This window comes from Rhodnius prolixus, unplaced genomic scaffold, assembly GCF_049639745.1.
Source record: "Rhodnius prolixus isolate KJV_2025 unplaced genomic scaffold, Rpr scaffold_10, whole genome shotgun sequence".
Classification (NCBI taxonomy): Eukaryota; Metazoa; Arthropoda; class Insecta; order Hemiptera; family Reduviidae; genus Rhodnius; species Rhodnius prolixus.
Genome location: NW_027411615.1, coordinates 11,242,337 through 11,268,518, shown reverse-complemented (window position 1 = coordinate 11,268,518; position 26,182 = coordinate 11,242,337). Strand labels below are relative to the sequence as shown.

General features: G+C 32.7%; 1 protein-coding gene and 1 long non-coding RNA gene across 2 annotated transcripts in view; both read left to right on the top strand.

Moving 5' to 3' along the window:
- LOC141456828 (uncharacterized) overlaps positions 1-9,313 on the top strand; it is a 60,516-nt gene extending 51,203 nt beyond the window's left edge. The window contains exon 5 of the long non-coding RNA XR_012460055.1: positions 9,127-9,313. This is a non-coding gene — a long non-coding RNA (uncharacterized lncRNA). The remainder of the gene's footprint in view (positions 1-9,126) is intronic.
- A 3,806-nt stretch (positions 9,314-13,119) lies between these two features.
- Positions 13,120-25,044, top strand: LOC141456981 (uncharacterized). Its single transcript, XM_074133427.1, has 17 exons — positions 13,120-13,277; positions 16,118-16,157; positions 16,243-16,462; positions 16,538-16,700; positions 17,724-17,884; positions 19,088-19,213; positions 19,370-20,124; positions 20,510-20,671; positions 20,796-20,974; positions 21,634-21,736; positions 21,838-21,961; positions 22,049-22,191; positions 22,961-23,158; positions 23,243-23,386; positions 23,563-23,717; positions 23,836-24,085; positions 24,651-25,044. The coding sequence occupies exons 1-17, from the start codon at positions 13,272-13,274 to the stop codon at positions 24,791-24,793; spliced, it is 3,072 nt and encodes a 1,023-aa protein (XP_073989528.1). The 5' UTR covers positions 13,120-13,271; the 3' UTR covers positions 24,794-25,044.
- The last annotated feature ends 1,138 nt before the right edge of the window (positions 25,045-26,182 follow it).

The following is a 26,182-nucleotide window of genomic DNA, read 5'->3' as shown; positions in this document are numbered from 1 at the left end:
TAACTTCAAATATCTCGTAAACTACTCGATATATTTTGGTTATATTTTATCTGTATATGGAGACAACGTTTGTCTACAATTGTATGAAATTTTGTAAAAATCCGTCGAGTAGGAAACGAGATATTTAGGGTTAAATTTTGGTTTCGTTTGAAACAGTGAAACCTTTAACTTCAAATATCTCGTAAACTACTCGATAGATTTTGTTTATATTTTATCTGTATATGGAGACTACGTTTATCTACAATTGTATGAATTTTTGTAAAAATCCGTCGAGTAGGAAACGAGATATTTAGAGTTAAATTTTGGTTTCGTTTGAAACAGTGAAACCTTTAGCTTCAAATATCTCGTAAACTACTCGATAGATTTTGTTTATATTTTATCTGTATATGGAGACTACGTTTGTCTACAATTGTATGAATTTTTGTAAAAATCCGTCGAGTAGGAAACCAGATATTTAGGGTTAAATTTTGGTTTCGTTTGAAACAGTGAAACCTTTAACTTCAAATATCTCGTAAACTACTCGCTAGATTTTGTTTATATTTTATCTGTATATGGAGACTACTTTTGTCTACAATTGTATGAATTTTTGTAAAAATCCGTCGAGTAGGAAACGAGATATTTAGAGTTAAATTTTGGTTTCGTTTGAAACAGTGAAACCTTTAGCTTCAAATATCTCGTAAACTACTCGATATATTTTGGTTATATTTTATCTGTATATGGAGACTACGTTTGTCTACAATTGTATGAAATTTTGTAAAAATCCGTCGAGTAGGAAACGAGATATTTAGGGTTAAATTTTGGTTTCGTTTGAAACAGTGAAACCTTTAACTTCAAATATCTCGTAAACTACTCGATAGATTTTGTTTATATTTTATCTGTATATGGAGACTACATTTGTCTACAATTGTATGAATTTTTGTAAAAATCCGTCGAGTAGGAAACGAGATATTTAGAGTTAAATTTTGGTGTCGTTTGAAACAGTGAATCCTTTAGCTTCAAATATCTCGTAAACTACTCAATAGATTTTGTTTATATTTTATCTGTATATGGAGACTACGTTTGTCTACAATTGTTTGAAATTTTGTAAAAATCCGTCGAGTAGGAAACGAGATATTTAGGGTTAAATTTTGATTTCGTTTGAAACAGTGAAACCTTTAACTTCAAATATCTCGTAAACTACTCGATATATTTTGGTTATATTTTATCTGTATATGGAGACTACGTTTGTCTACAATTGTATGAAATTTTGTAAAAATCCGTCGAGTAGGAAACGAGATATTTAGAGTTAAATTTTGGTTTCGTTTGAAACAGTGAAACCTTTAGCTTCAAATATCTCGTAAACTACTCGATAGATTTTGTTTATATTTTATCTGTATATGGAGACTACGTTTGTCTACAATTGTATGAAATTTTGTAAAAATCCGTCGAGTAGGAAACGAGATATTTAGGGTTAAATTTTGGTTTCGTTTGAAACAGTGAAACCTTTAACTTCAAATATCTCGTAAACTACTCGATAGATTTTGTTTATTACCATAGATATCATTCATTCCGTATGTATCACGCATTCCATAGGTATCATTTCTACCGTAGGTATCATGCATCTGAGCAAACAAATCCCCAGAACGTTTTTACTTACAAAACAAAACAAACAAAAAAATCGTTACACCCTCATTAGTTTCAGCAGATTGCGTTTTATAAGACTTATGATGCTTTTAAATGATGCTGCAAGTACAATACTATATTGTAATTTACTTGGTTCATTGGAAGAAGTACGTATCCTAAAAAAAGAAACCATTTGATTGCGTTTGCAACGTAATCCGTTTCAATCCCCTTCTCCACAAAAAAATAGAACAACTTGTGTTGACAATAAATTATTGACATCTATGGGTCCAAGTGTGTCGGTGTGGGAGGTCACAATTGGTTAGTTCTTCCGGTGGTAGCAATTGGCTGATTGTCGCAGAGGAAGGTAGCCTATTTCCGTTTATTGGTTGGTATTCCTCCATTTCAATTTCTCCCATCTAAACGGGTTAGGAATCCCTTATCTTTACTTTTTCCAACAATGTTTTTATTGAGTAAATTTCTTTCTAAGATATTGGACCATTATATCTAATTTACTTCTTTTTTCTAATCCTTATCAAGAACAATTTACATTTCTGCGTAAAGTTTTCAATATATTTTTCATAGTAAAATTCCATTTCACCAGGATTTTAGGGTCCTAGCAGAGGATAGAAGATACAGAACTTGGGACACTTTGTGTGTTCTACTTCAGTTTATGAGCAGAGAATGTCTCAAAAACTTAAAAGTGAAACAAAGCTCAACCTTGGTAAGCCGTTTTATTATCATCGCTTCCGTAGTAGGCCGAATACCGTCGGAAATTTTGACTGTTAAAAATTGTAAATTATGCAATTTTTCATTTTATAGCATTTTCTCGAATTGGCTCCCATTTGCTTTCTTTAAATTTCTAGATATATTTAACTATAGAACTTCGGTAATTTTGAGTGAAGTTTAGATCTGATAAAGATGAAAAAATGCATTAAAGTAGCAATAATTAATTTACTGCATTGAAATGCAGTAAAGTAGTACTTATGGTGAGAAGTTCTCTTCAAAGGAGGAATTACAGCATCACAATTGACTCGAATTAATAATATGTAAGGGGTAGGATCGTACTTTAGTCTGAAATGGTACTTAATAGGAAAATCTCCCAGGAGTGCTTTTAATAGAATTTCTTTGCAAAAATACTTCAAATATAAGTTGTAGTTCGATATAAATATTGTACAATGATTAAAGAAGTTATAAGAAAACTGCTGGAGCTAGTTTATTTATTTATTTACATCAACAAACAGCAAAAAACTAAAATAGTTGCAGCCCTACAAAAGATGAAATCAAGTCTTTAACTCTAGACAAAAAAAAAAAAGAGTAACATTAAAATCAGTCAGTCTCGAGTGATTACAAAATACAAGAGGTTTTTTTGTCTTTTTTTGTATAAACTAAATAAATCAAACTCTTCATTTTACATATTATACCTCCATTAAAAGAATTCAAATTCACCTTGTTGCCAATTGGATTGGATTGTACTGACTAGAACATTTGATCTGCCTTTTACTGCTTTTCTGACCACTTTTATTTTTACTTCGTAGTATGGATCCCAAATAATAGAAGCGTACTCAAGTTTTGACCTGACAAGGCAGTAATGTATGAATTTCAGGGCTTTGGAGTTCTTAATTAATTCTACAATATCTAAAGCTGTCTTATAACAGCATGAATGTGCTGTTTGATTTGGTGTCCCTGGACCATAATCTTTCCAAGATCCTTCTTTACTACTACAATTCTATTTAGAAGAGAAACTCGTAAGAGTTTAAGAGGACAAATGGACGTTAAAGAGGAGATCCTGCATGTTTAATACCATCGATCTATTCATTCATAAAAGCCAGAGAAACATCCTAGTCCCCAACTTAGATCTATGTGGAACTCCTGATGATACATCTAACCGAACTGAGGAAATAGCGCCATTTCATTTGATATACTGAGTTCTTCTACAAATAGCAGATATCACCACAGTGCCTGATTTTTCTTTGCAGCAAGTCATGGGGGATTACATAGCGAAAATCAAGGTACACATCGTGTCAATCTGCAAAACCCCTCTTCAAAACGTATTAACTTATTTTCTCCCTTTAGTAATGTACTTGATAAAAGAACAGGATCTACTTTTCAATCATGTAAGCCTTTGTCATTTCCATATTATCTGATACATTTATTTGGATGTAAGAGTATAATTCAAGAAAAATTGCTGCTATAATGATTTTAGAAAGAAGTATGAAACTAGTTTACATAAACTCAAGTTTTAGGAGAATGAGACAGATAGTTGTGTGTGACAATGCATATTTTCAGAGAACTTTTATTATCAATTTGTCCAATGTCTTCCTTGACTTATAAAATGACGGCTGCCATTCTCTGCTTTAGATAAAAGACCATAAATATTTTGTATACCTCGATTTTTATTTTGAATACCTAGAGAGGTTACCCAGTATCAACTGATAAACCTATAGAATAGAAAATTCATTGTATACCTGTAAACACTTTTAGAACTGAAAAACGACTTCTAGGGCATGTCTCTGCTGTTGGACTCCAGAAGAAAATCAACAAAGTTGATGGAGATACAAGATAGTTTTGCTAAGTACTAAGCACGACAATGAATGTTTCACATTATGCAGAAATAAAAGTTACAAATTTTTTTCTTTAAATGACAAACATTCAATAAAATATAAAAGATATAAACAATAATTATGAGTTTTAATACGTTATATTATAAGTTTGCTGTAGGACAATGGCGTGCAGTGATGTTTTCGTCAAAAGTGTTCTGTGAATTGAAACAAAAAGGAGAGAACAGTTTCACTCAAGTAATATTTCATCGGAATTGCTTCTTTTTTTCATAATAACGGCGATGTCGTGTCAGATGACTTTACAGTCAGCTGTATACATAAATGAGCTTATTCTGCCATAGTGCTTACGTTTTCATTTTCTTGCCCACAAAGATCAGGTCATATCCATAGGTAGTTGATTTTTGCTGCCCACTATTTGGAACCTTTCTAAGTTTAAATTAAATTGGTAAGCTCTGATAAATCTCTGTAAAATGCTGAAAGTTCGAAACTTGCTAGAAATAAGGAATACATGCTGGCTATAATTGAATAAAATCATTGATATCATCTTTCACTGTGGACCCAACCAAATTTTCAATAGAACTCTTAACGCTCGACGTTAAGAACATGATTTTCCTTTTTGATTGAAAACCTATTTAAATCAATACTAATTATATGCATTTATTTCATTATTCATGTAAAATGCAATTCGACTACTTTCATACTTAGTTCCTATGATAATTAGTTCCTCAAATGTACTCTTAGAAAGAAGAAATGAGTGAAGATATCGTACGTAACACGATGTCACTGGCGAAGTGTGTCAATGAAGGTGTACAGAACGACTGTTTAGCAGACACTGAAAGTGTGCTTTGGCCAGCCAAAGTGGTAATCTCCTCGGAGGGGTTGGAAATCGATGGACTGTATGGGCAAAGTACGGCGCTGCTGCCCTACTATGGTCGTAACCAACTCCTGAAATAAGTGCTGACGGGGACGTTCCGCTTTGACGCTCCCGCGGTCAACCCTCCTTCAAATTACAAACCTAACGACCACTTTTTTTATAACTTCGTTAATTTTTCTTTATCACTTCAGATACTTGTAAGTATCTAATTGCCGTTTAGTTCTAAACAGTTGAAGAGTTAATCTAAGTTTTTTTACTAGTTAATTGTTTCAATTAAAAATCTTAAACATAAATAAATAAAATAAGCTTAAAATTTGTAGTACATTTAGAATATGACTGCAAAAATTGGTTGATATAAAATTAAACCATTATACTTGGGACAAGACGTTGATTTGGTTAAGGCACTTGATTTGGTTAGTTGGTATTAAGTGAGTTTCCATTTAGGTTTTCCTTTGCAGACTGCAGTAGAAGAATTCTGGTTTAACAAATCTTGATAACCATCATATTTATCAAATCTACTTTTTTTTTATGAACTACAAGGTAATGTGAAAGATCAATAATGGTTTTATTTTGGAAGATGGATACCTTTCATTTTAAAAGCATTATAATTAGGTTATTAATGCTATTGATATCACTGACACATCGGAATGTTGAATGTTGCTAAACATGAAACGTGTGACATTCAGTGCTGAAATATGCAAAAAGATTCTCATTCCTTTTGAGTCAATTTCAGTGTAGCTGTTACCTAATATGATTTGCTTGTACATACACGAGTATGTACCCTTCCTTTCGCCATCAAAAGCATCATTGCCCCATTTAGTCAACTAAGTGAAATGCGTGTTATGTATTTTACACCTATTAATGATGTTAAATATGTGCAGCACATATATCTCTCTCTCTTGCCCTCTTTCTTTGGCTAAACATAAATTTCCCTACTAATTTATTGCACTCCCTAATGGGGAAATGTTATTTTGATTTATGACTAACTGTGGCTTATTTATATACCTATAATTTCAAGATGTTCACACTAAACATGTGTTATTAATCATTAGATTGGAAAACCTCATTAATAACCAAGGTTAATTGACATGACATTAACTAAATGCAAAATATTTTCATTAATTTTATACGAACAGAATAAATTATTTGATTATTTATTAATGCTTAAATTGTTCATAGCTCTAACGGTAACTATGGAAGAAACAAGCAAAAAAAATAAAAAAAAATCTTCTAAAACCTTAATAAGACAAACGATGGCCTCAAAGTAATGCTCCAAAGAAATAATAACGTTTTTATGTTCAACAAAAGAGTTTGAACAGAGTAACAGTCTTAGCCCTCACCTAGTTATTGCATTCAGGGATGAAAATTGAAAATTTGCTGCAAGATATTCTGAAGAAACAGTAAAGAGCAGAATGATGTTATAAGAAGTGTTGAAAGAAATCTACATATGACTTGCTGAAGAGCAACAGTCAGCGTTTTATGTATCAGAGTTGATGAATCGATAGCTAATGAAGTAGAGAAAAACAATTTTTTTTTTTTACAATAAACTCGATTCTGACGTAAAAGCAAGTAATTCATCGGGGAGCCGAGCTTATACTATTTAATCACAAGGGCTTATAAAAGTCAAAAAGTTATACAACTCAAGAAAAGCAGATTAACTGCATGCATGATGCTTTACCTGGAAATAATTTTTAGGTAAAAGAAAAAAAGCTTCTCAGAAATGATAAGAAGACTATAAGATGATAGAGTAGCCAGTCTCATAAATCTTAGAAGTGTTGGAGTTGAATTCTTTTGAGCTTGATTGCTCAAAGACCTGCCCCTTAGAAATATACAATTTAAGACTTAGTCGAAATGTACTTGTCTTCCACGCTTAATAGCACAATTAAGGTAAATAAGGATTTTTTTTTTAGTGATTGAGCCACTTACTTCGAAATGTTAGGGTTACTATATAAGATAAGATAAGATAAGATAGTAGATGGGACGGGACCTATGCCCCAAGGCACCGCAGCCACAGAAGACTTATTGTGCCAGTCCCTTCTTAGTTCTAGTAGGCGAACCCTCCCCTCCTAAAGAGGTCAAGGACTTTCCCTACTAGTTCTTTTTGCGCTACTATCTCCTTCGGCCTCAACGTTCCAAAGGTTTCATAGCGCAAACGTTCGATTGCAACGCAATCGAACAACAGGTGAGAGGCCGTTTCCTCCTCTTCCTGACATAATCTGCACAATGGCTCCGAGCTGATAAGCCCCACCTTGCGCAGATGCTTCTTGAACCGACCGTGCCCCGTGAATAGGCCTGTAATCAGAGTAATCTGATTTCTGCCCAAACACAGGGTCTCTTTGGATCTTTGCTTACACAGCCAAGGCATCAAGGTCTTGCTGTGTTTAACCCCAGGACACATCACCCAGTTCTTTTCGTGCTCCCTCCAGATCCAATCTCTGAGAGCCGCGCGAACCGAACCCCTGGTGATCCCCAGGACAGGCTCTGGACCGATGAAAGGAGTGCTAGCCCCATTCCTGGCCAGAAAATCAGCTTTTTCATTCCCTTCAATACCCACATGACCCGGCACCCATTCCAACCGAACTTTGTTGTGCCGCGCCAGTAGTTCTAGGGCCTTCCTGCATTCCCAGACCAGGGAAGAGGTGATTCTGAAGGATACGAGAGCCTTCAGTGCAGCCTGGCTGTCCGAAAAGATGCGAATCTCCCTATTTCTAGGTTCCATCCGCAGGTTTTCCTCAGCGCATATTTTAATAGCAAAAACCTCGGCCTGGAAGACTGTGGCGTATCTCCCAAGAGATCTCTCAATGAGTACCTCGGGTTTAACCCCATACACTCCAGACCCAGTCCCACAGTCCATCTTGGAGCCATCGGTAAACCAAATGCCTCCCTTCCGGTACTGATCCGTCCAGTTTACCCTCCATTCAGTCCTCGGTTTAATACACACCTGAAAAGGAGTCTCGAAACTGTATTTAGGACAGATACTGTCCCCTGCCATGTCAATAACCGGCCCAGGGTCGACCTTATCTGAAATAATCATATGGCCAATGCAGGAACTTATACGCCTCCATTGCCCATTTCTCGCCATTCTGTACGCACTGGCCCTTGCCTCCGCCTGAATAACATATTGAAGCGGAGCCAACCCCAGAAGTACCTCCAGCGCCGCAGTAGGGGTGCTACTAAAGGCCCCCGTGATCATCAGACAGGCCAGTCTCTGCACCCTTGCTAGAGCCTTAATTGCCGTCTGTTGTTCAGTCTTCCTCCACCACACCACTGAACCGTAGGTGATGATAGGTATGACTGTACGTGTGTAGAGCCAGTGGGTCATCTTTGGGCTAAGACCCCATGTCTTCCCACAGGTTCTAGTTATTCCACAAAGGGCCTGTTTAGCCCTTAATGTAACTCTCTCTATCTGCGCCTTCCAAGTGAGTCTGGTATCCAGGACAATGCCCAAATACTTGACCTCACCCGACACATCCAGAGTTTTACCAAAAAATCGAAGGTTTTTGTAGCTCTCCTTGTCCCTTCTCCTTGTGAAGGGAACCAGAGTAGTTTTAGAAGGGTTCACTGAAAGCTCTACCCTTCTACACCAATTTTCTATAACCTTGAGAGCTTCCTGCATGAGTTCATCCACGATTGTCTCATGTCTACCCCTGACCACTACAGAAATATCATCTGCATAGCCAAGGACCGAGAACCCACGAAGGTCTAGCACCTCAAGTAACTCATCTACGACCATACACCAAAGGAGCGGGGATAGAACCCCCCCCCCTGAGGGCACCCCCTAACTGTCGTTAACTCCAGCGATTCCCCAAAAAGGGTCGCTGTAATTCTCCTTGACGATAGCATGTTACTATATACTAAGCTACTAAGTTGTGACTTTTAGTTACAATAAGGCTGTCTCCCCACATCACTTTGTTATCTGTTTGTTGCCCACTCTCCACACTAAGTACAAACTATTATATAAGTAGTAACAGTGATAATGTTTCTTTTACAAATTGGATTGGATTGCAGGAGAAAAAAATAAAAAACGTAATTACAAATCAATTACAAATTAAAAATCACAATCGCAATTATTAATTTTTTTTTTTCGCCCAGGTAATGTCATCTCGGCAACGACGGTTACCAGTAAAGCGGGATTTGATACTGAAATGACGACTCTTGCAAAATTCTTCGCACAAATCCTACAGTGCCATACAAAATGTTGAGATAGTCTACATCCATTTCGCCATTATGATACCAAATTTTAGCTGGAAGAATCAACCACAATTACGTGAATTTTGCCTGTCAGGTAATTATGTTTCAAGTAATGACTGTCTGAAGTATATTTTCTTTTTAATTTATCCAGATAATCTAATTATTAATCAACAAAAACGCAGAGAAAGTTATTGATAATTTATTGCCCAGAAATACCAAAAATAAAAATTCTAATGCGTATAAATGTTGGTCTTCACAAGAATGGAGTTTTGAAATTGAAAGTATAATGGAAAATGTATAGTGAAATATTTCATCAACAAAACTAAAGTATTTTAGAAAATCAAGCACAGAGATAAATATAATCAAACAAGTAAACTATTTACATAAATAATAAGTGTATACTTAATTACGTCCTAAAGAGAGGGCTCCAATAAACATAAGTTTTGGAATTGCATATGATCATAGCAGACTGTGATCTGAAGTTGTGCAGGTGTTATCCCCCAGAGCTTCGATAATTGTCGACGAGTCCACGAGAATCGCCAGGTGTCAAAACCTTTGCCAAGTAAAAGAACAAGTTCTTGGAAACATCTATTCACTTTTTAAATCAATAATAATTATATTTATAGTATTATATTTTAGGTGATGAGTCAAATTAATTTGGCCAAATATATATAAATTCTGCTAAAGCATTGGGTGAGATAATTGTTCTAACTTGTTCTGACCTTGTTTTGCACTAGTATTGGCCGAGGTAATAAGGTCAGACATCGGTTGGTTATGCCCTGGGGAGTATGGACCCAACTTGTGAATTAGTACAGCGTTAATAACCTATTAACTAGATTGTTATTCTGGATCACTGTATATAGTTCATTTTGTACCACACGTGACATAGAATTATTTCTTAATTATTGATTTTTTTGTTTGCTGTTATCTTTTCAAATTTAATGAATGAGTCGAAACTATCCTCTGGGAACCTTCATTTTCAAAACATTATTTTGAAGCTTAAAGTTTTATTAATCGTTTTAGTTGGTCTTTAGAACTTTAATTATGTGGATTCTTACAGATAAGAGTTCTCTAAAATCAATCACAAGAAATACTACTCTACCAAGCCATACTTCTGGTTTTACAATTGAGAGATAAATTTATAATGTTTGCTTCTCTCCCAAAACGTTCTGAAATGGTAATTCTGTTCAGGAGCTTTTACTAGTTCTACCACGTGTTTTATTTACCTGATCTGTAAGAAATTCATTTGACATTAGGCTGGATTTAGTTAGTGGCTAGGGCATACAGCCTGGCCTCATCATCCGCGGCTAGCCACATCTACTACTGAGACCAGAATAGGCACGCTTTTTGCCTAGATCACCAGTGTTTGAAGGAAGGACTCTTTTACACTGCTATCGTATGCTAAATTTAATAAAGCTGCTTAAATAAATAAAGCAGACATCTCCGATTAGTCAGGTAAGAATTACTTTTTCTTGATTGGGACATGTACAGAAAATAGATAATTCACCTATTTACGAAAATGGATACTCCATTACTACTAAAGAATGCATTATGTTCATTAATCATCATTAATAAGTTCATATATAACTTTCAAAGTGATGATTATAATCTAAATTTACAAAATTGTATACAAAAAAATATTGTACACTGAGTCATTAAGAGGTGTGATTCATATATAGACAAGAGACTATAATATTATCTACAAAAATTTCGTTTATCATTGATAGCAATAATATGGGTGCGGTTTCTTGACATTTTAAAAATGCTTTCATATTTAGTGTTTCAAAATTTGGATAATATGCAGTTTTCAATTTATTGGATAATTGTTCTCAATGCTTAGATTTACTGCGTTTTACACAATAAAAATTATTGTACAAGCCTTAGATATTTTGCGTTTAAAGGTTTTGTTTAAAAATTCATAAGGCTGGATTATATTTACTTATATACAGCTTGCCCCTTTCAAAGTTGTAACTTTTGGCCCAACTATTGCTTTTCAATGAAAATATTCCTTTGTAAGGACGTATGGTGGACATAAACAAAACTCTGGGATTTTTAAAACATTTCTAATTATGTGTATTGTTTAAATAATTCAGGTTATTTTAATTGCGAGACAGATCATTCGTCAATCTTTTGCCATCGATGTTTTCTAATATAGGCATGGAGAACTCGAAATGGTCCTGCTTAAAACCTGTGGCCAGTTACCGGTAGTGGCTGGGAGCTATGCTACTTTCTTTGACCAATAAAGAAGCAAGTAGGCTGCTGGCCATTAATAACTACCTCTCGAACTCAAAAATACTAATGACTTTAGTTCGAGAACTTTAAGGCGTCTTTTGAAAACTGGACTGTGCGAATGGTGAAGTCACTTCGTACGCCAAATTTAAAAAAGGGCTAAAATCAGCCGGATCGAGTATTACCTCACTGCATAAAATCATTGGAAACTGAAAGTCTTGCCATTTTATTCATTGCTTTCCAAGTTTACGCTGTCATAGTTTAATAGAATGATCCGTATATTTTATACAAATCCAAAATATGTATGCGCCACTATATAAATATATTATTTTTAATTATTTTTTATCAAGAAATCTAGGCTTTAGAATAGCACAAAAACGTTAATTAATCACCAGGAGCAAGTTTTAAAATTAAACTATTTTTCGAGGCTTGCTTTCTTGACAAGAACAATAACTATAATTTAAATTATTAGAAATATTGAATAGACTTTTAGGTAAACAGTTTGCAAAACTAAATCTGAAATTCGTGAATTAATTATAAAATAACATACGTAATTAAGAAAGAAAAAGTGAAATTGATTAATTAATAAAAGTTTGATGACACGAAAACCAAGTTCAGTAACCTTGACAATCGATAAACTTGAATATTTTAAGAAAGTAAGGTGTAGCACAGTACATTTCAGTTTGTAGGTCCGGTTCTTGAGGTTTTATTGTCATCGTTTGCTTAAATTTGAACGATTTAATTTTTTTTAGATAAATAGTTGGTCTTTAAGAAGATGTCATGTTTCCAGAAATGTTTGTCTCAACTGTTACAGTATTTCAGGTATTATGTTAATGATTCCATTTAACTTTTATGAATATTACTCTATTTTATTATAATTCAGTAAAGATGATTTAATTATTAGGTTTTTCCCTCGGAATTTATTATTTGCTCCAGGATTTGTAAATGAGTTAAAAACAAATTATCACTACTGCATTATTAAATTAAATAATTAATGCTGATTAGTAAATAGTAATGCATAATAGAATATGCAAAAGGGGCGAACGCCAATACATCCCACAATCACTGCAATCTATAGAGATATAGAACAATAGCAGTAACAACAAAATTGTCGAGGAGAAATATTCATCTCACTTTTCAAGCATTTTCTAGATGTTGTTTCTTCCAATTCCCTAATAGTTTAGGGAATAAGCACAGTTATATGAACATTATTAACACTTGAGAAGAAGCATGATTGCATCTGTTCCTCAAACCCTCCAAAATTCTAGGAAGAAAAAAATATTTATTCAAGTTAACTTTCATTATAGTAATAACTTTTGCCACATTGCACAGTTTCATTAAAAATCTTGAAACTTCCAAAAACATTTGAGGCATTGTTTCCAAAAAAACTTTATATAGGAATTCTTCTCTTTGTTTGAAATTTTAATTCAGAGAGAACAATGATTCTGAAGGCCTTAAAAGAATGGTTTCAAGTTAATGACAACTTTGTCCATTATAAAAACGTATAATTTCGATGAAGTGGAAATCGTTTGTGGATCATTCGAAGATTTATTTTTATTTTAATAAATATTACGGAGTAATTAATTTTAGCATTATATGAAATAAAATTTGGTGATAAGAAAGATATTAGTGGGAGTGGTTATCTTATCATTGTTACCATATTTCTCGGTTTACACCTGTAGTGTCAATAGGGTGTGCCTACTGAATGGACTCAAAATTAGATAACATATTAGGAATTTAGTGATGTGAAATTTATATGTTAATAATTTTATTTTGAATGAAGTGTTTAGAATCTGTTTAAAGTTTTCTGCACAATTATGAAAGTAAGTGGAAACGTTACTAATTTTTTTTAAAACTTGATTGGTACTTAAATCCATAGCCGCCATAATAGGATACATTTTGTGTAAAACTGTATTGAAAATCTGAAAAGTGGTAAATATTCTAAGTTTCTTCAGCATTAAGGATCCCATTATACATTTTCTTTGTTCATTTTTAAATTAATATCCTTTAAAATCTGTGGCCTTTAGATTTAATGTGGCCAATTTCTTTAAGAGAATGTGAAGAACTAAGGACGAACTGCCTGGACTTGAAACCGGAATTTCCTCCATATTAGAAGATTTCTGTAACCACTCTCCTAATAACAATTAAACTTGTAGGAAGAACTTTTCTTTCTTTTTTAGTAAAATTCCAAAAATAGTTAGTTTTCACCGAAAATAATCCATTGAATTCAAATTCCAAAATTTTGTGAATCATCTTCATAAGAGAGAGTACTTAAACGAAATTACTCACAAATGAGTAAACTCACTAAACTCGAAACATTCCATTTCTTACCTGGGAATACAGATAACTGGGTTTGAGTTAAAATTTTATTGAAATTTTAATACTCATTACCACTCATTGCCTACTGGCGAATTTCCGAGATCGTGTTGTCCATAACTAGTCCAAAAATACCAGTTTTGAGATACACTGTGTCAGAGAAAGAGTTTTTTTTTTATAAAATGGTCCATGTGTGTGAATGTTAAAAACTAGCTTTAGTTATATTGCGCTTTTATATTCTTTGGTGGAACCCGGAAATGTTCCCTCAATTTTTCCAACAACGGACAGCGACTGTAAGAACCTCATATATGTTTGTTATTGGTTCGTTTTAATTTGCTACATGATTCATTCGTCTTTTCTCCAATTCCTTTTCGGTGTACTTAAAGTATTCAAATAGAATAAATTTTAGGTATATTATTTTTTATTTATTCCTTGGAATGAATAACTTTCTCAGTAGTCATTTTACCTTTGGTGATTCTCCGATTGTTATATAGTAAAACGACTGTTAAGTCTAAAGGATACCATTGAATAAAGAACACATCTGAATAAATTTTTATCAATTTCCTGGCAAAAATACTTGAGAGTGTTTTCGGAAATAAGTTTAATCTCATTTTAGTGAGAAAGACGGTGATTATGTTTGAAAAAAAACTGTTACATTTTCGTTTTCATGTAAAACCACATCTCTCATAAACTAATTGTACAAATTCACTTATTTTGACCCTTAAATTAAGGACTGTAAAAACTTAAACTAAGCAAGAAAACTTTCTTTACTTTGGTAAGAAAATCGTTTAGAAAATGGTTCATGTATTTAGTCTCCTTATAAAAGCTCTTTAAATCTGTAAGGGCATCCAAAATATTATTGAGTTGGTGAGTTTAAAACCTGCCCTTTCGAAGGTTGTTTGCAGTAGTACTGAACTTGTTAGGACGCATCGTACAATTTCCTAAATTATCCTACAGATGATAGCAACCCAATATCAACTTCATTTGTAACCTCTTTTTTAACAATACAGTCCGATCAGAATTACTCTATTTTAGATAGATATTTGTGTTTCTTCTTACCGTACTCGTAAGCCACAGCATCTTAAATACAGTTGCCTAAAATTTTTGCTGCTTATCAAAAGTCATGCCAACTATTTTCCACATCTCCATTTGTAATCTAACGTTAGTGTTGAACTTTGAACGTATTAATAAAATTATTACTATCATTATTTTAATTTTGTTTATGATTTAATTTGTAATATATTAAAGTGGGGTAATGTTAATGGATCATCCGTACTAAGTTTTATACAAATAAATGTTTATGAAATAATCACTGAAATAACTACTTAATGTATAAACCTCTTTATTATAGATAATCATACATATGTATACTGCGCGTAATCACTCCTTTAGTATCTCAAACAAGATATTTTAAAAGTTTGTTAACGTCAGTAAGACACAAGACACTTGAAACTTCATTTTTACTAAAAATTAATTATCTTTAATTATGTGCCTCTCAGAAGAAATCAATTTTTTTTTTTAGTTTTTATAATCTGAATGTCCATAAATTGTAATCAATGTATACAATTTTGTTTTGGAATATTTTTAGTTTGTTTAATTATTGTCTTTATGGCCTTATACAGTCTGGGCTAAGACATACTTAGTGGTCTATGTATTATAGTGAAGAGTAGTCTTCAAGTATTTCAAGGAGATTCGTTCGTCATTTAAAGGGTGGAGTAGTCTCCTTAGACTTGTTAAATAAGCTTTTTTTAATTTCAGTGTTATGTAGGGAGTACATGTAAATTTAGAATTGAGTTTTACGCTAAGTTATTTCTTGAGAGTTCTTACATTTTATGACATTATTATTCATTTGTAAAAGTTTAGATATGGTGTTCTATGTAAAGATTTTTGGTTTGTTTCTTCTGGTCATTTAGTAGGTACTACTTCCATGACACCATGATTCTATGAATTTTGTAAGTTATCTAGGTCACTTAGAAGTGGCAAACGTAGGAATGTCGTGTGTCTAGATTGTGAAGAGAAAATGGCTCAGAAATCAAACCTTGTTAGTTTCTTTGAGAATGAAGCCGGTAAGATGGATGGTGTTAAAATTTAGCTAATAGAAAAGTTCATCTTTTCAAACGCGTTAACATTTTCCACCATTCTTTTGGTACTTGTGTGAAGGGTATGTAGCAGTAATAATTCTTTGTATAACTATAATAACTACTAACTAACTACAATAACTAGCTACAATACTTTGTATTAACATTGGAACCTATTTATAGAACCGCACCCTACACAAATTTAACTTAATTTACAAGTTTGATGCAAAACTTCCTTGCTCAGATCTTATTTTATTACTTTTTTTCAGGCAACCTATATTCTGGTTTATTCCTGTTTAATTGTGGCAGGTAATTTTATTAAGTTAATTAACGTATTAATGCCATGGCAGCACCAATCTTCTTAATTGATAATGAATGTTATTTTCTTACATAGGAACTATAACTTCAAGAACTCTAGCTTTCCAGGACAATGATGAGCTCAACCCCAATATACCTAGTTCCTTGTTGGAATGTTACAACAGCAGTTACATCACGACGAAGGATAATCTTTTACCCATGAATGTAAATACATTAATAGCACTTATAAGAAAAATAGAGGATGCAGTTGGAACAAATATGGACGTTAGAACTATGTCTAGTGCTTTATTATCCACGTAAGAATTGGTTTTTTAAAAAAATAACTAGTAACAAGGTTGGTTCTATTTAATTTATTTTTTTAAACATTTTAGTTTTCGTTTTGATGGCATTATTTATAAACCACAACTTGATCCAAGAGGAATACCATTTGCAGTTGAAGGAAACGAATTTGCTCTTTGGAAGTTATTACATGATACCATCATTGCTAAAACTGGATTTTTTATACCGAATGGTACTTTGACGTGGGTTGAAAAAGTAAGTAATCTATCCAAATTAAATGAAGATTTACCTCGGAAAATATTCTCGTTTTATTATTACAATTAAAACAACGGCATTAAGTAGTTGCTTACAGTTAATTCATTTAATCACAAATTTATCTGGCAAACAGTACTTACATCATCTAAGTTGTGACTTTTGGGTAGGAATTTAAATTATTAAAAATTTTCAAAAAATTACTTAATACCAATTTAACTTGCAGTTTTATCGTTCTTACCTTTATCATTCTATTTTTATCATTTTCATAAAAAGTCCACATCTATTACTCAACTATTGAAATTATCTCAGGAGATATACAACAATTAGAATAAACTTGAAGAAATATTTCAGTACCCCGGAGGTACACAACCTAAGTCCATTTTTTCAAGATTTATTTTTTTAATCTTTCTAATATAATATTTCTTCTTTTGTTACCCAACCATCACTTATGGTGCATCTATGCTACTTATTATCGACCGAAGATTTAATCAAAATAACTCCAGTGGGCTTATAAGTAAGAAAAAAACCGCAAAAATACTCTTTCATTTGCTCTCTTGTAAAAAATTTAAAATTGGACATAGTGTTGTGTACCTCCGGGGTACTGATTTTGAACAGACATTTTTAAAAGGTTGTTCAAATCAATGGACTTAATTGAAAAAATAGTACAAATCAATAAGGTTTAAAGCATTATAAGCGATTGATTCTTGTTTTTTAAGTTAATTCTATATCACATCATACCTCACATTTTGAAATAATCAATACCAACACATACAATAAAAACATCATTGCATTGTTTCATCTGTTTGCTTCAATTTTCTTGCTCTCCGTACCTTACTTACGCACTTCAGCTTAGATTTTTACCCATCGTTTTCCTTTCTTGCACAGTATCTCAGCGTGTGTATTTTGAAAGATCCTATCCTTCCTGATAAAGTTGTAAAAGAACGGTAGAAAGAAACTGTAACTAAACTAAATTAACTGATTCTTACTTATATTTATTTATTTTTTTTTTACTTTGTTTTATAGTGCACATTACACAGGATGTTGAGTATGTCTGTTGATCCATACGACAGGGGTGACGGTGATGAACCTTGTGCAAAACTTAATCGCATTCAATCATGGAACATTAGATACCCACGGGATCTATCTAAACTTAAAGATGTTGAAATGATACCTCAAAATGTCGGGTAAATATTCTTCAATTTTTAACAAAAAAGAAAAATAAAAAATTACTTCTTTTTCTTTTTAATTTGGAAATGGCAGTTTGAAAATATTTTTATTTTGTTGCTGAATCTACAGAATATAAATTTTCCAATATAGAACGAAAAGTCCTATTCTGAATTTCTTTTCATTTGATATTCTATCTTTTCCTTTTGGTACAAAAATAATGTTCCAACAAAAAATGAAGTATATGTAACCAACATGGAAGCAAATCATGTTCTGCAAAACTGAAGAAGAGTTCAAGAGAAACAGAATTTCAGAGAAGAAACTTTTTGTAAGAGACTAAAAGAGAAAGAAAGCTGCCCTCTTCACTATGCTCTGAAAAGGTGGAGGATGCCACACGTTCAACTCTAACCTTATTTCAATGCAGGTTCCTGAAGAGATTTCAATACAGGTTCCTGATGATATCTTCTCTACATGGTTAGCAAAGTATCATGCTACCGTACAGATCAGTCATTAGACAGCCTGTAGTCTCCGTTCATGCCTTGCAAACGCTTCATTCATCTATTTATCATTCCAAATTATTCTTGCCAACCGTACGAATCGCTCGGTCTATTATAAACATATAAATCTATTTTTTCTAAGCTTTTCGCTAAGTGGACGATTTTGTGGTTTCCTCCAGTTCTTACACATATCCCATAAGTAAAGTAATCGTCTAATTTTTCAGGCGAGGCTTAACGTCTAACTATCTAGTTAGGTGCAGTTCCATAATTTCACGACCATACTTTCTACAGCTTTGCGGTAAAAAGAATGTAGGGTCTTTGACGAGAGAACCACAGATTATGCTGGTAGATTTTCAAGCTGCCAATTTAACCCTAGATTGTAGGAGTCTTTTTTGTCAGCATCTTTCAAAAAATGTTTTTCTAGAATATGTTTCATCTAAAACCGGCTCTTAGACGGTCTATTTCAGCAGGAGGCATGCTTGCGCAGCCTAGTAGGCAAGTCTTTTAGACAGAGATTGCACAAATAATCTCAGATATCTTAGTTCATAATCTTTAACTTTAGACTAATCTTTATAGTTAATATTTAATAATGCCTAAAGTTTCAGTTATTTCTTACTTTTATCCGGTAGGAATCTTATTGGTCATTTTATAATGAACATTATTCTTACATTTTTATGGTGTTATACTTATATATCTTTGATTTATTTATTTTATTTTTTTTAACAGAGGAGAAAGTCGAATCATTAATGAACAAACTGAAGACCAGGATCAAGTAGGGTATTTTGTACAAGACCTGAGCAATGACTATCCTCGAAGTTCATGTCCTGTAGAAAATGGTGTTATTCGAAATCAGTAAGTATATTTTTTATTCTAGTGAGTCTTAAAACATGAATTTGATACTAGAGAAATTCATTGTTTGATAAATAATAGGACATACTTGCTCTTTTTTAATCGCTTAAACTTAAAAATGATAATTAATTAAAATGCAAATTTCATCTTTTTCTTTAGATATGGTGGAACATTAGCTCCGGGAATAGTACTTGCCGGTATAGCTGCAGGATCTCAACCTCAAAGTATCCCTCCAAGAAATCTTTTCTTAATGCAACCGAGAGGAAACATTGGATTAAGGAGGAAAACCTATTCTTCAAATCCTGCCTATCCTATGAAACCCAGCTATCCAAATAGCCCAAAAAATCCTAATTTTAAACCGAACATGAACGTGTATGCAAGTTCTTATGTTGGAGCTCAGCCAAGAACATTCTTAGCCAGTCAATACGGAAATAGTTACAATGGAGGTAGCACGGGTGGATCATATGGAGATAGTGGTAATGGTGGATCTTATGGAGGCGGAAGCAGTGGTGGACCTTATGGAGGAAGTGGTGGATCTTATGGAGGCGGAGGCAGTGGTGGACCTTATGGAGGAAGTGGTGGATCTTATGGAGGTAGTGGTGGATCTTATGGAGGCGGAGGCAGTGGTGGATCTTATGGAGGTAGTGGTGGACCTTATGGAGGTAGTGGTGGATCTTATGGAGGCGGAGGTGGATCTTATGGAGGCGGTGGTGGCGGTGGAGGTGGTTCCTACGGAGGAAGTGGTGGATCTTTTGGAGGTGGAGGTGGAAATCCTTATGGAGGGAGAGGAGATCCAAATAATCCAAGTGGAAGAAGAGGTGTCGGTGGCTTCAGTGGCGGAAACAACCCACAGCCCACTGATCCATTGCCCATTCCATCAAATATTGACAACAAATTTGCTTCCACAATAGCAGGTATTGTATGCTTATTTATCTACCTGATATGTAGAACCAAAAATTGATTTGATCCAGATCGTGAGGCCATTCAGATGATCGAAAGCTTCGATAAAAAAATTAATATGCATCTAATGGCCTGGCATAGGTTGCCTGTGTAGATTTATTTTGAGAGAAAGGAGAAGAAACGCCAGTGCACGAATTGCAACAATCCCTGGATGGGTTAGTATATCTTAAGATTCGGTTCTTCGGACCAGAAAAATCCAACCTTCATAGTTTACCTAAGAGCCTACTACACTCCTAAGTCTAACCAGACATGTCAGGAGGGGTTGCAACTGGAGTGGGTGCTTCAAAACTGTCATTTATATTTTAACAATTAAAAATATGATTTCTTCTTTATGTTCAGGCGAATTAGCTTATGTTGCCATTTGGATGGGACCTTTGAAAGGAGGTATGGTGATCGGATTGGATGGTGGTTGGAATGACACTATAATGCCTAAATATTACTTTCAGAAAGGTTACGAGCCGGATGCACTTTCCGATGCCAGGATAAGAGGAAGTGTTGATGGTTAGTATTTTAGTACGTTATGAATAAATTTTTTTTATAAATTATTATTTTTTTTCTTCTGTTGTTTTAAATCTAACTAGAAAACATACGATATTAGTCGTTTAATTTTGCTAATTATTTCCAGGTTTACTTTTAGCCGTAAATATGGAAAATTGGATGAATTCAGTTCGTAGTAACTTAAAATTATCACAACTATTAAATATGTATTACAGCACTAAAGGTGTATTCAGTACAGACGTTAAATCATGTAAAAGAAGAGATTTTTATGAGCAGATTGCACCAATAAATGCTCTTAAAGATCAGGTATATTTCTTTTTATTTATCGTGCGTGGATGGCGTGCAAATATCCTGGCAATGTTATTGATTTCAAAAAATCATTTTTTTCTTTTTTAATTAATTTAATAAATAGTTCCTTTCAAAATTCCATTGAATGCTTTTAAACTCGTTCAAAATTCGAGTGCCTCACAGCTTTGAACCATAACCATTTTTCAGACATTATAATTTTTGTTGTTCATTCTTTTTGGTGACTGATTTATGGTTTCAATAGGATGGAAAAATAAATGCCATTTCAGTGGAGTAAAATTTATTTTGCCGAGCTTTCGACCTAGGGACTAGGTCATCTTCAGGGCTAGTTTACAAAGTAATACTTTTACATTTCAGGGTTGGTGTGTCTTCTGTCTTGTCTGTTCATGGACGGAGTTCATGGACAAGACAGAAGACACACCAACCCTGAAATGTAATAGTATAACTTTCTAAACTAGCCCTGAAGATGACCTAGTCCCTAGGTCGAAAGCTCGGCAAAATAAATTTTACTCCACTGAAATTGCATTTATTTTTTCATCCTATTATAATTTTTGTTAAAAATCCTGAGACATGAATTCGAAAATTCCCCTTTATAACAATAAATAATAATAATTTAGATGGAAAATTCGCAACAGTAATTTGTTGAATTTCCCTTTTAGGCATATGCAGCCGCCTATGCTTTGGCTAACTTAGCTCCGTATGTAGTGCCTATGTTGCCACAGTTTACAAGCGCTTCTGCAGATGCTATTAGATCCCGAATACGTAAGTGTTGCTGTATTTACCTTTTTCTTTACAAAAAAAAAAAGTTACTTTTTTTTTCTTTTCATTTTTACGATGTCCAAGGTTAATTTATTATTTTCCAGCTTCTTTGCAAGATCCCATTTGTCCAACTGATGTTAGCAATACTCCAAAACCTGCTCCAGTAATGGATTTAACAGTAGTAGTAGATTTTAACTGGGCATTCAATGATTTATCACGTATACTTCAGTAAGTATTGAGATTCATCTAAATCAGTAATAAATGGCATTTTCAATTCCATATTTTACTTAATTAAAATTATTTTGCACCTTTCAGATACATTGTTGATCACTTAGAATTGTGGCAATTTGGGGGAAATTTCACTTTGATAAATGGAAAAGATGCTTCAGTAATAATCGAATCCAGTCATTCACCCTTAGATTTAGCCCAGAACCTCACCATCTATTCGTATGGAACTGGTGAGCAAAATTTAAGTTCATGAGTACTAGCCGTCCTAAAGTTGTTCTAAAAATGTGCTTTTTAGAAAATTTCAGGCGAGAAAGATAAGTAAATCTGAAATTGAAATAGAAAAATTTCTATTTGTTATACTTTTTTCAAGGAGCTTTAAGGAATTTTGGTATATGTATTTAAATTAATTGAAACATAAGAGAAGCTGATTAGCGTTTGTTAAGTAATTTATTAAGTGAAATTTTATTCTATTGAACGATTTCATTGGAAGATAAGGGAATTTACAATAAACTATCTCAGTAAGCAATCAGAGATATTTAATAGTTGAATTCATTAACGCAGTCAGAAATACTAGACATTAAAATGAATAAAAACAGCCTGTGTTTGTTTGAGTTTTTGTATAATTTCGAATTTCTTGTATTGAACCGTAGATCACGAGGAGGTACATTGGGCGAATATAAATTTTGGTATTTATTTTATATTAATTTTTATGTTCTATTTAGGTTTGCTCAAAATTTGGCCTAACAAAGATATTATTAAATAAACTTTATTGTTAAATAAATAAATCTGCAATAGATCATGCAAGTATAAGTTTCATTCTAAATTTTGTTCTCAACTGAGGATTTGAACTAATTTAAGAGACTTATTTAAATAAATTATCAATATCTACAAACTATTCACCAAATTGTTTCCTAAATCAAAGCAGAACTAAATTTAAATATTGTTTATTTAAAGACATTTTCCATAAAAATATTAATAGTTCTCACTTTTATTTTTCAGGTGGTTTTGATTTCACAAAAGCATTGAGCCAATTAAAAATTAGATTTCAGAGTAAAATGGAAAACGATAGGCAGCAATTTTCAGGAGGTGGGATACCTAGGATTGTATTGTTTATGCCATTTTCTCCGAGTACAATGAGTGAATCTGAAACTTGGAGTGCAAAAAAAAGAATTGAATATTTTACTCTACAGATTCCAGGTTAGTTAGTTTAATTTTTATACTAATTCATTAAACTCATCATCATTCATTTAAAAATTCATTGATTTTACTATATTGTCTTAGATGTTAAATTCTATTATTTGCTGGCTGGTAGTAAAAATTCTTATTCAACATTCACGGACAATCCAAAAAGAGATATTTTTGTAATGACCCCTGGAAGTGACATTCCAACTTCAATGGACCCCTTAATAAATGCCCTACAAACAAGTATGTTAATAAATCTCACAATTAATGTATATTAGTGTGTAAAATTGAGAGATTAGTGAGTGGACAAACTTTGAGATTACAGCAAGGTTTTGTATTCACCTTTACAATAACCTTAATTTTATCAACAAAAAAGTTCCAAGTTAACTCTCTCTTACTTTAGAATTTGATATTTACAGCTCCTCGAAGAATTATCGATCCAAATTGTGGAAAGAATTGGACTGGCAGTTGGTATAATGAGGTTACTTTAAATGGATATTTAGATAGCGGGGAAATTCATTACTACAGGGTGCATCCTAATTACTTTTTTAGAGGAGTGAATGCTAAGATAACTGTAAGCTGTCAATCCATATCATATATCATTTCCATTACGTAATTAGTACGTCATTGAATGGTACAGTCTATAGTTACTGGATTAGTAATAATAATTAATTTTCAACTTTGAATTGCAGATTTCAACCGAAGGGAATGCTCCAGTACTTACAGTTTGTAGTTCGAGGGAAAATCCGTTACCAATTGCCAACTTGTCCAAAACTACATCAGTAAATTGTAAACAAATAACTGGTGGTACACGTTATGAAATGTACATCACAAATGATTTTTGCAAGAGTGTGTACTACGCATTCCAGTGTCAACCATTCTATTTTTCAATTGCCAACACTCAAGCACCATCAAAGACACAAATTATTGCAAGTTGTACAGGTACTGTTGGTCTGGTTTTGTTTTACAATATACACTAATCTATATCTTTATATTTAGTTGTAGAAGGAGAAGCGGGATGCCAGGTAACGCTATTCCGCAGTATGATATATTTTTAAGTATAGAAAAACTGGCCACTGTCTATCAGATAGTGCTAGTTGCAATACCTTGGTGCTACTGAGATTATAATAGAATGATTATCAATTTCTGAGTTGTAGTTTTTCTCAGACATCCAGGATGTCAGTGTAAGAATATGAATATTAGTATATCTTTTCATGATGCCTGGCATTCAGTACAAAAGTGTAATTAGAGGGTGCTTCTTCAAACTCTGATTAGCAATGACCTAGATTGACTAATCAACATCCATGGTACCTGACCTAACCGCAAACAACATATTACAGTTTCTGTTTTTTTATAAGTGTAGAAGGGTTTACCTTGTCTTAGTGTTAGAATTCCCTTGATTATTTTTTAAATTTTTTGTAGTTTTATTTTTTCAAATTTTCGCCTCCTATATCCTCCCTTGGGGTGTGCCTATGGATGGTTTAATATTCTTATTTACTTTTTACAGATCAAGAATGCAGAGATCCAGATATGACAAAATATACCATCAGGCATGTTGGACTAACTTGTTACAGTGGTGTGTCAAATCTAGTTATTTCTATTCCTATACTATGCATTACTTTACTTGTTCATTTTTCAAAAATACTTTGATACCTTTAAATAATAATTCCTCTTTTTTGGAGTTAGAGGACGTAAAAAAAAAAGATCAAAAATGTCAATTGTTATGAAAATTTAAATCCAAGTTTAGAAATTCCTGTCAACAAGAAACAATATGTATGTTTATTAAATTTTGGATCATTAGAAATATTTAAGTATTATAAGAAATCATTTTTGTAAACTTGCCAAATTCTTTTATAATAAAATAAAAAAAAGAAAGAAAAACTTTTGACAAAAGTCTTTATTTTTATTGTAAATGTTTTACTTAATATTTTTTTTTAAATTGTATTAGATATTTATTAAATTATTAGATTTATTAAATATTTCAGATTAAATGTAAATTTTTATATAAATAGAAAAAAAGTGGTAATGTATTTTTTTATAATTAAACTTACTTTTTATTCCTTGTATAGTTTGTTAAAAAGCTTCTATTAAATAAAGAGAGATAATACATTTCTACTTCTACTTACTTTCCCAAGCTTCATGAGGAAGTATTACATTTTATTTCAAACTATAACTCTAAAGAAAATAAAAGCAACCATCCATTGAAGCGATCTCTTTTATAAAACGCTCATTCCAAAAACTGAATATGAAAATTATTCCAAATAAGCTGAGTTGTTAAACTTTCTAATGAATTTATAAAATTATGCTTACAACATTGCTATTTTTCATTAAATTATTTCTTCAGTATTTAGTAATACTGATTCATTTGTTTTAGGCAGCACTTTACAGCTCAGGGTGCTGTAGAAGTTTCTAGAAAGACAAAATATAAGGATAGAATGAAATTTTTATTAATATTCATCAACTAGAAAGATAATTCAGAAAGCACTGCCATCATCTTAAAAATAGTTTTTTATTTTAACTAAACGCAGTATTTATCTAGTTAAAAATACTGTGTGTACGTTCTATACCAAACTAAATTTACTACAAGAGATATTACATTCGATACGTTTACGAAAAAGTAAGAAAAACAAATAATTCTTTTCCGTACAGCATTTTCTGTCAACCAATAAACAATTTTTTTCAATATTTGTGTTTGATGCAGTAAGGAGTTCTGAAAAGGTACACTTAAGATCAAAGTGAAATGACATTAAGAAAGATAATCTTTATTTATCCAGAGAACTTTCAAATAAAAGAGCTACCCAAAAATCTTCAAAAATTTGTTTTACATTTGATAAACCTCTTGTTTTCAAATATTTTGTAATCAATAATTGATTCATAGGGGAAGCAAAATTTTATTAAAACGTTTTCAACAAACCTCTTGAAATGTGAAAACAGTAATTATGACTGATTAATATAACATTAATCATCAAATTTCAATAATTGCGTTCTACTTGATTGAGTCATAAATCGATTAGGTAAAATAAAAACTCTAAACTCTGT

Coding starts and splice junctions, on each gene's coding strand:
- LOC141456981 (XM_074133427.1), top strand. Junction 23,387..23,562: donor AATAAATGCCCTACAAACAA/GTATGTTAATAA, acceptor TGATATTTACAG/CTCCTCGAAGAATTATCGAT. Junction 23,718..23,835: donor GAGTGAATGCTAAGATAACT/GTAAGCTGTCAA, acceptor TTTGAATTGCAG/ATTTCAACCGAAGGGAATGC.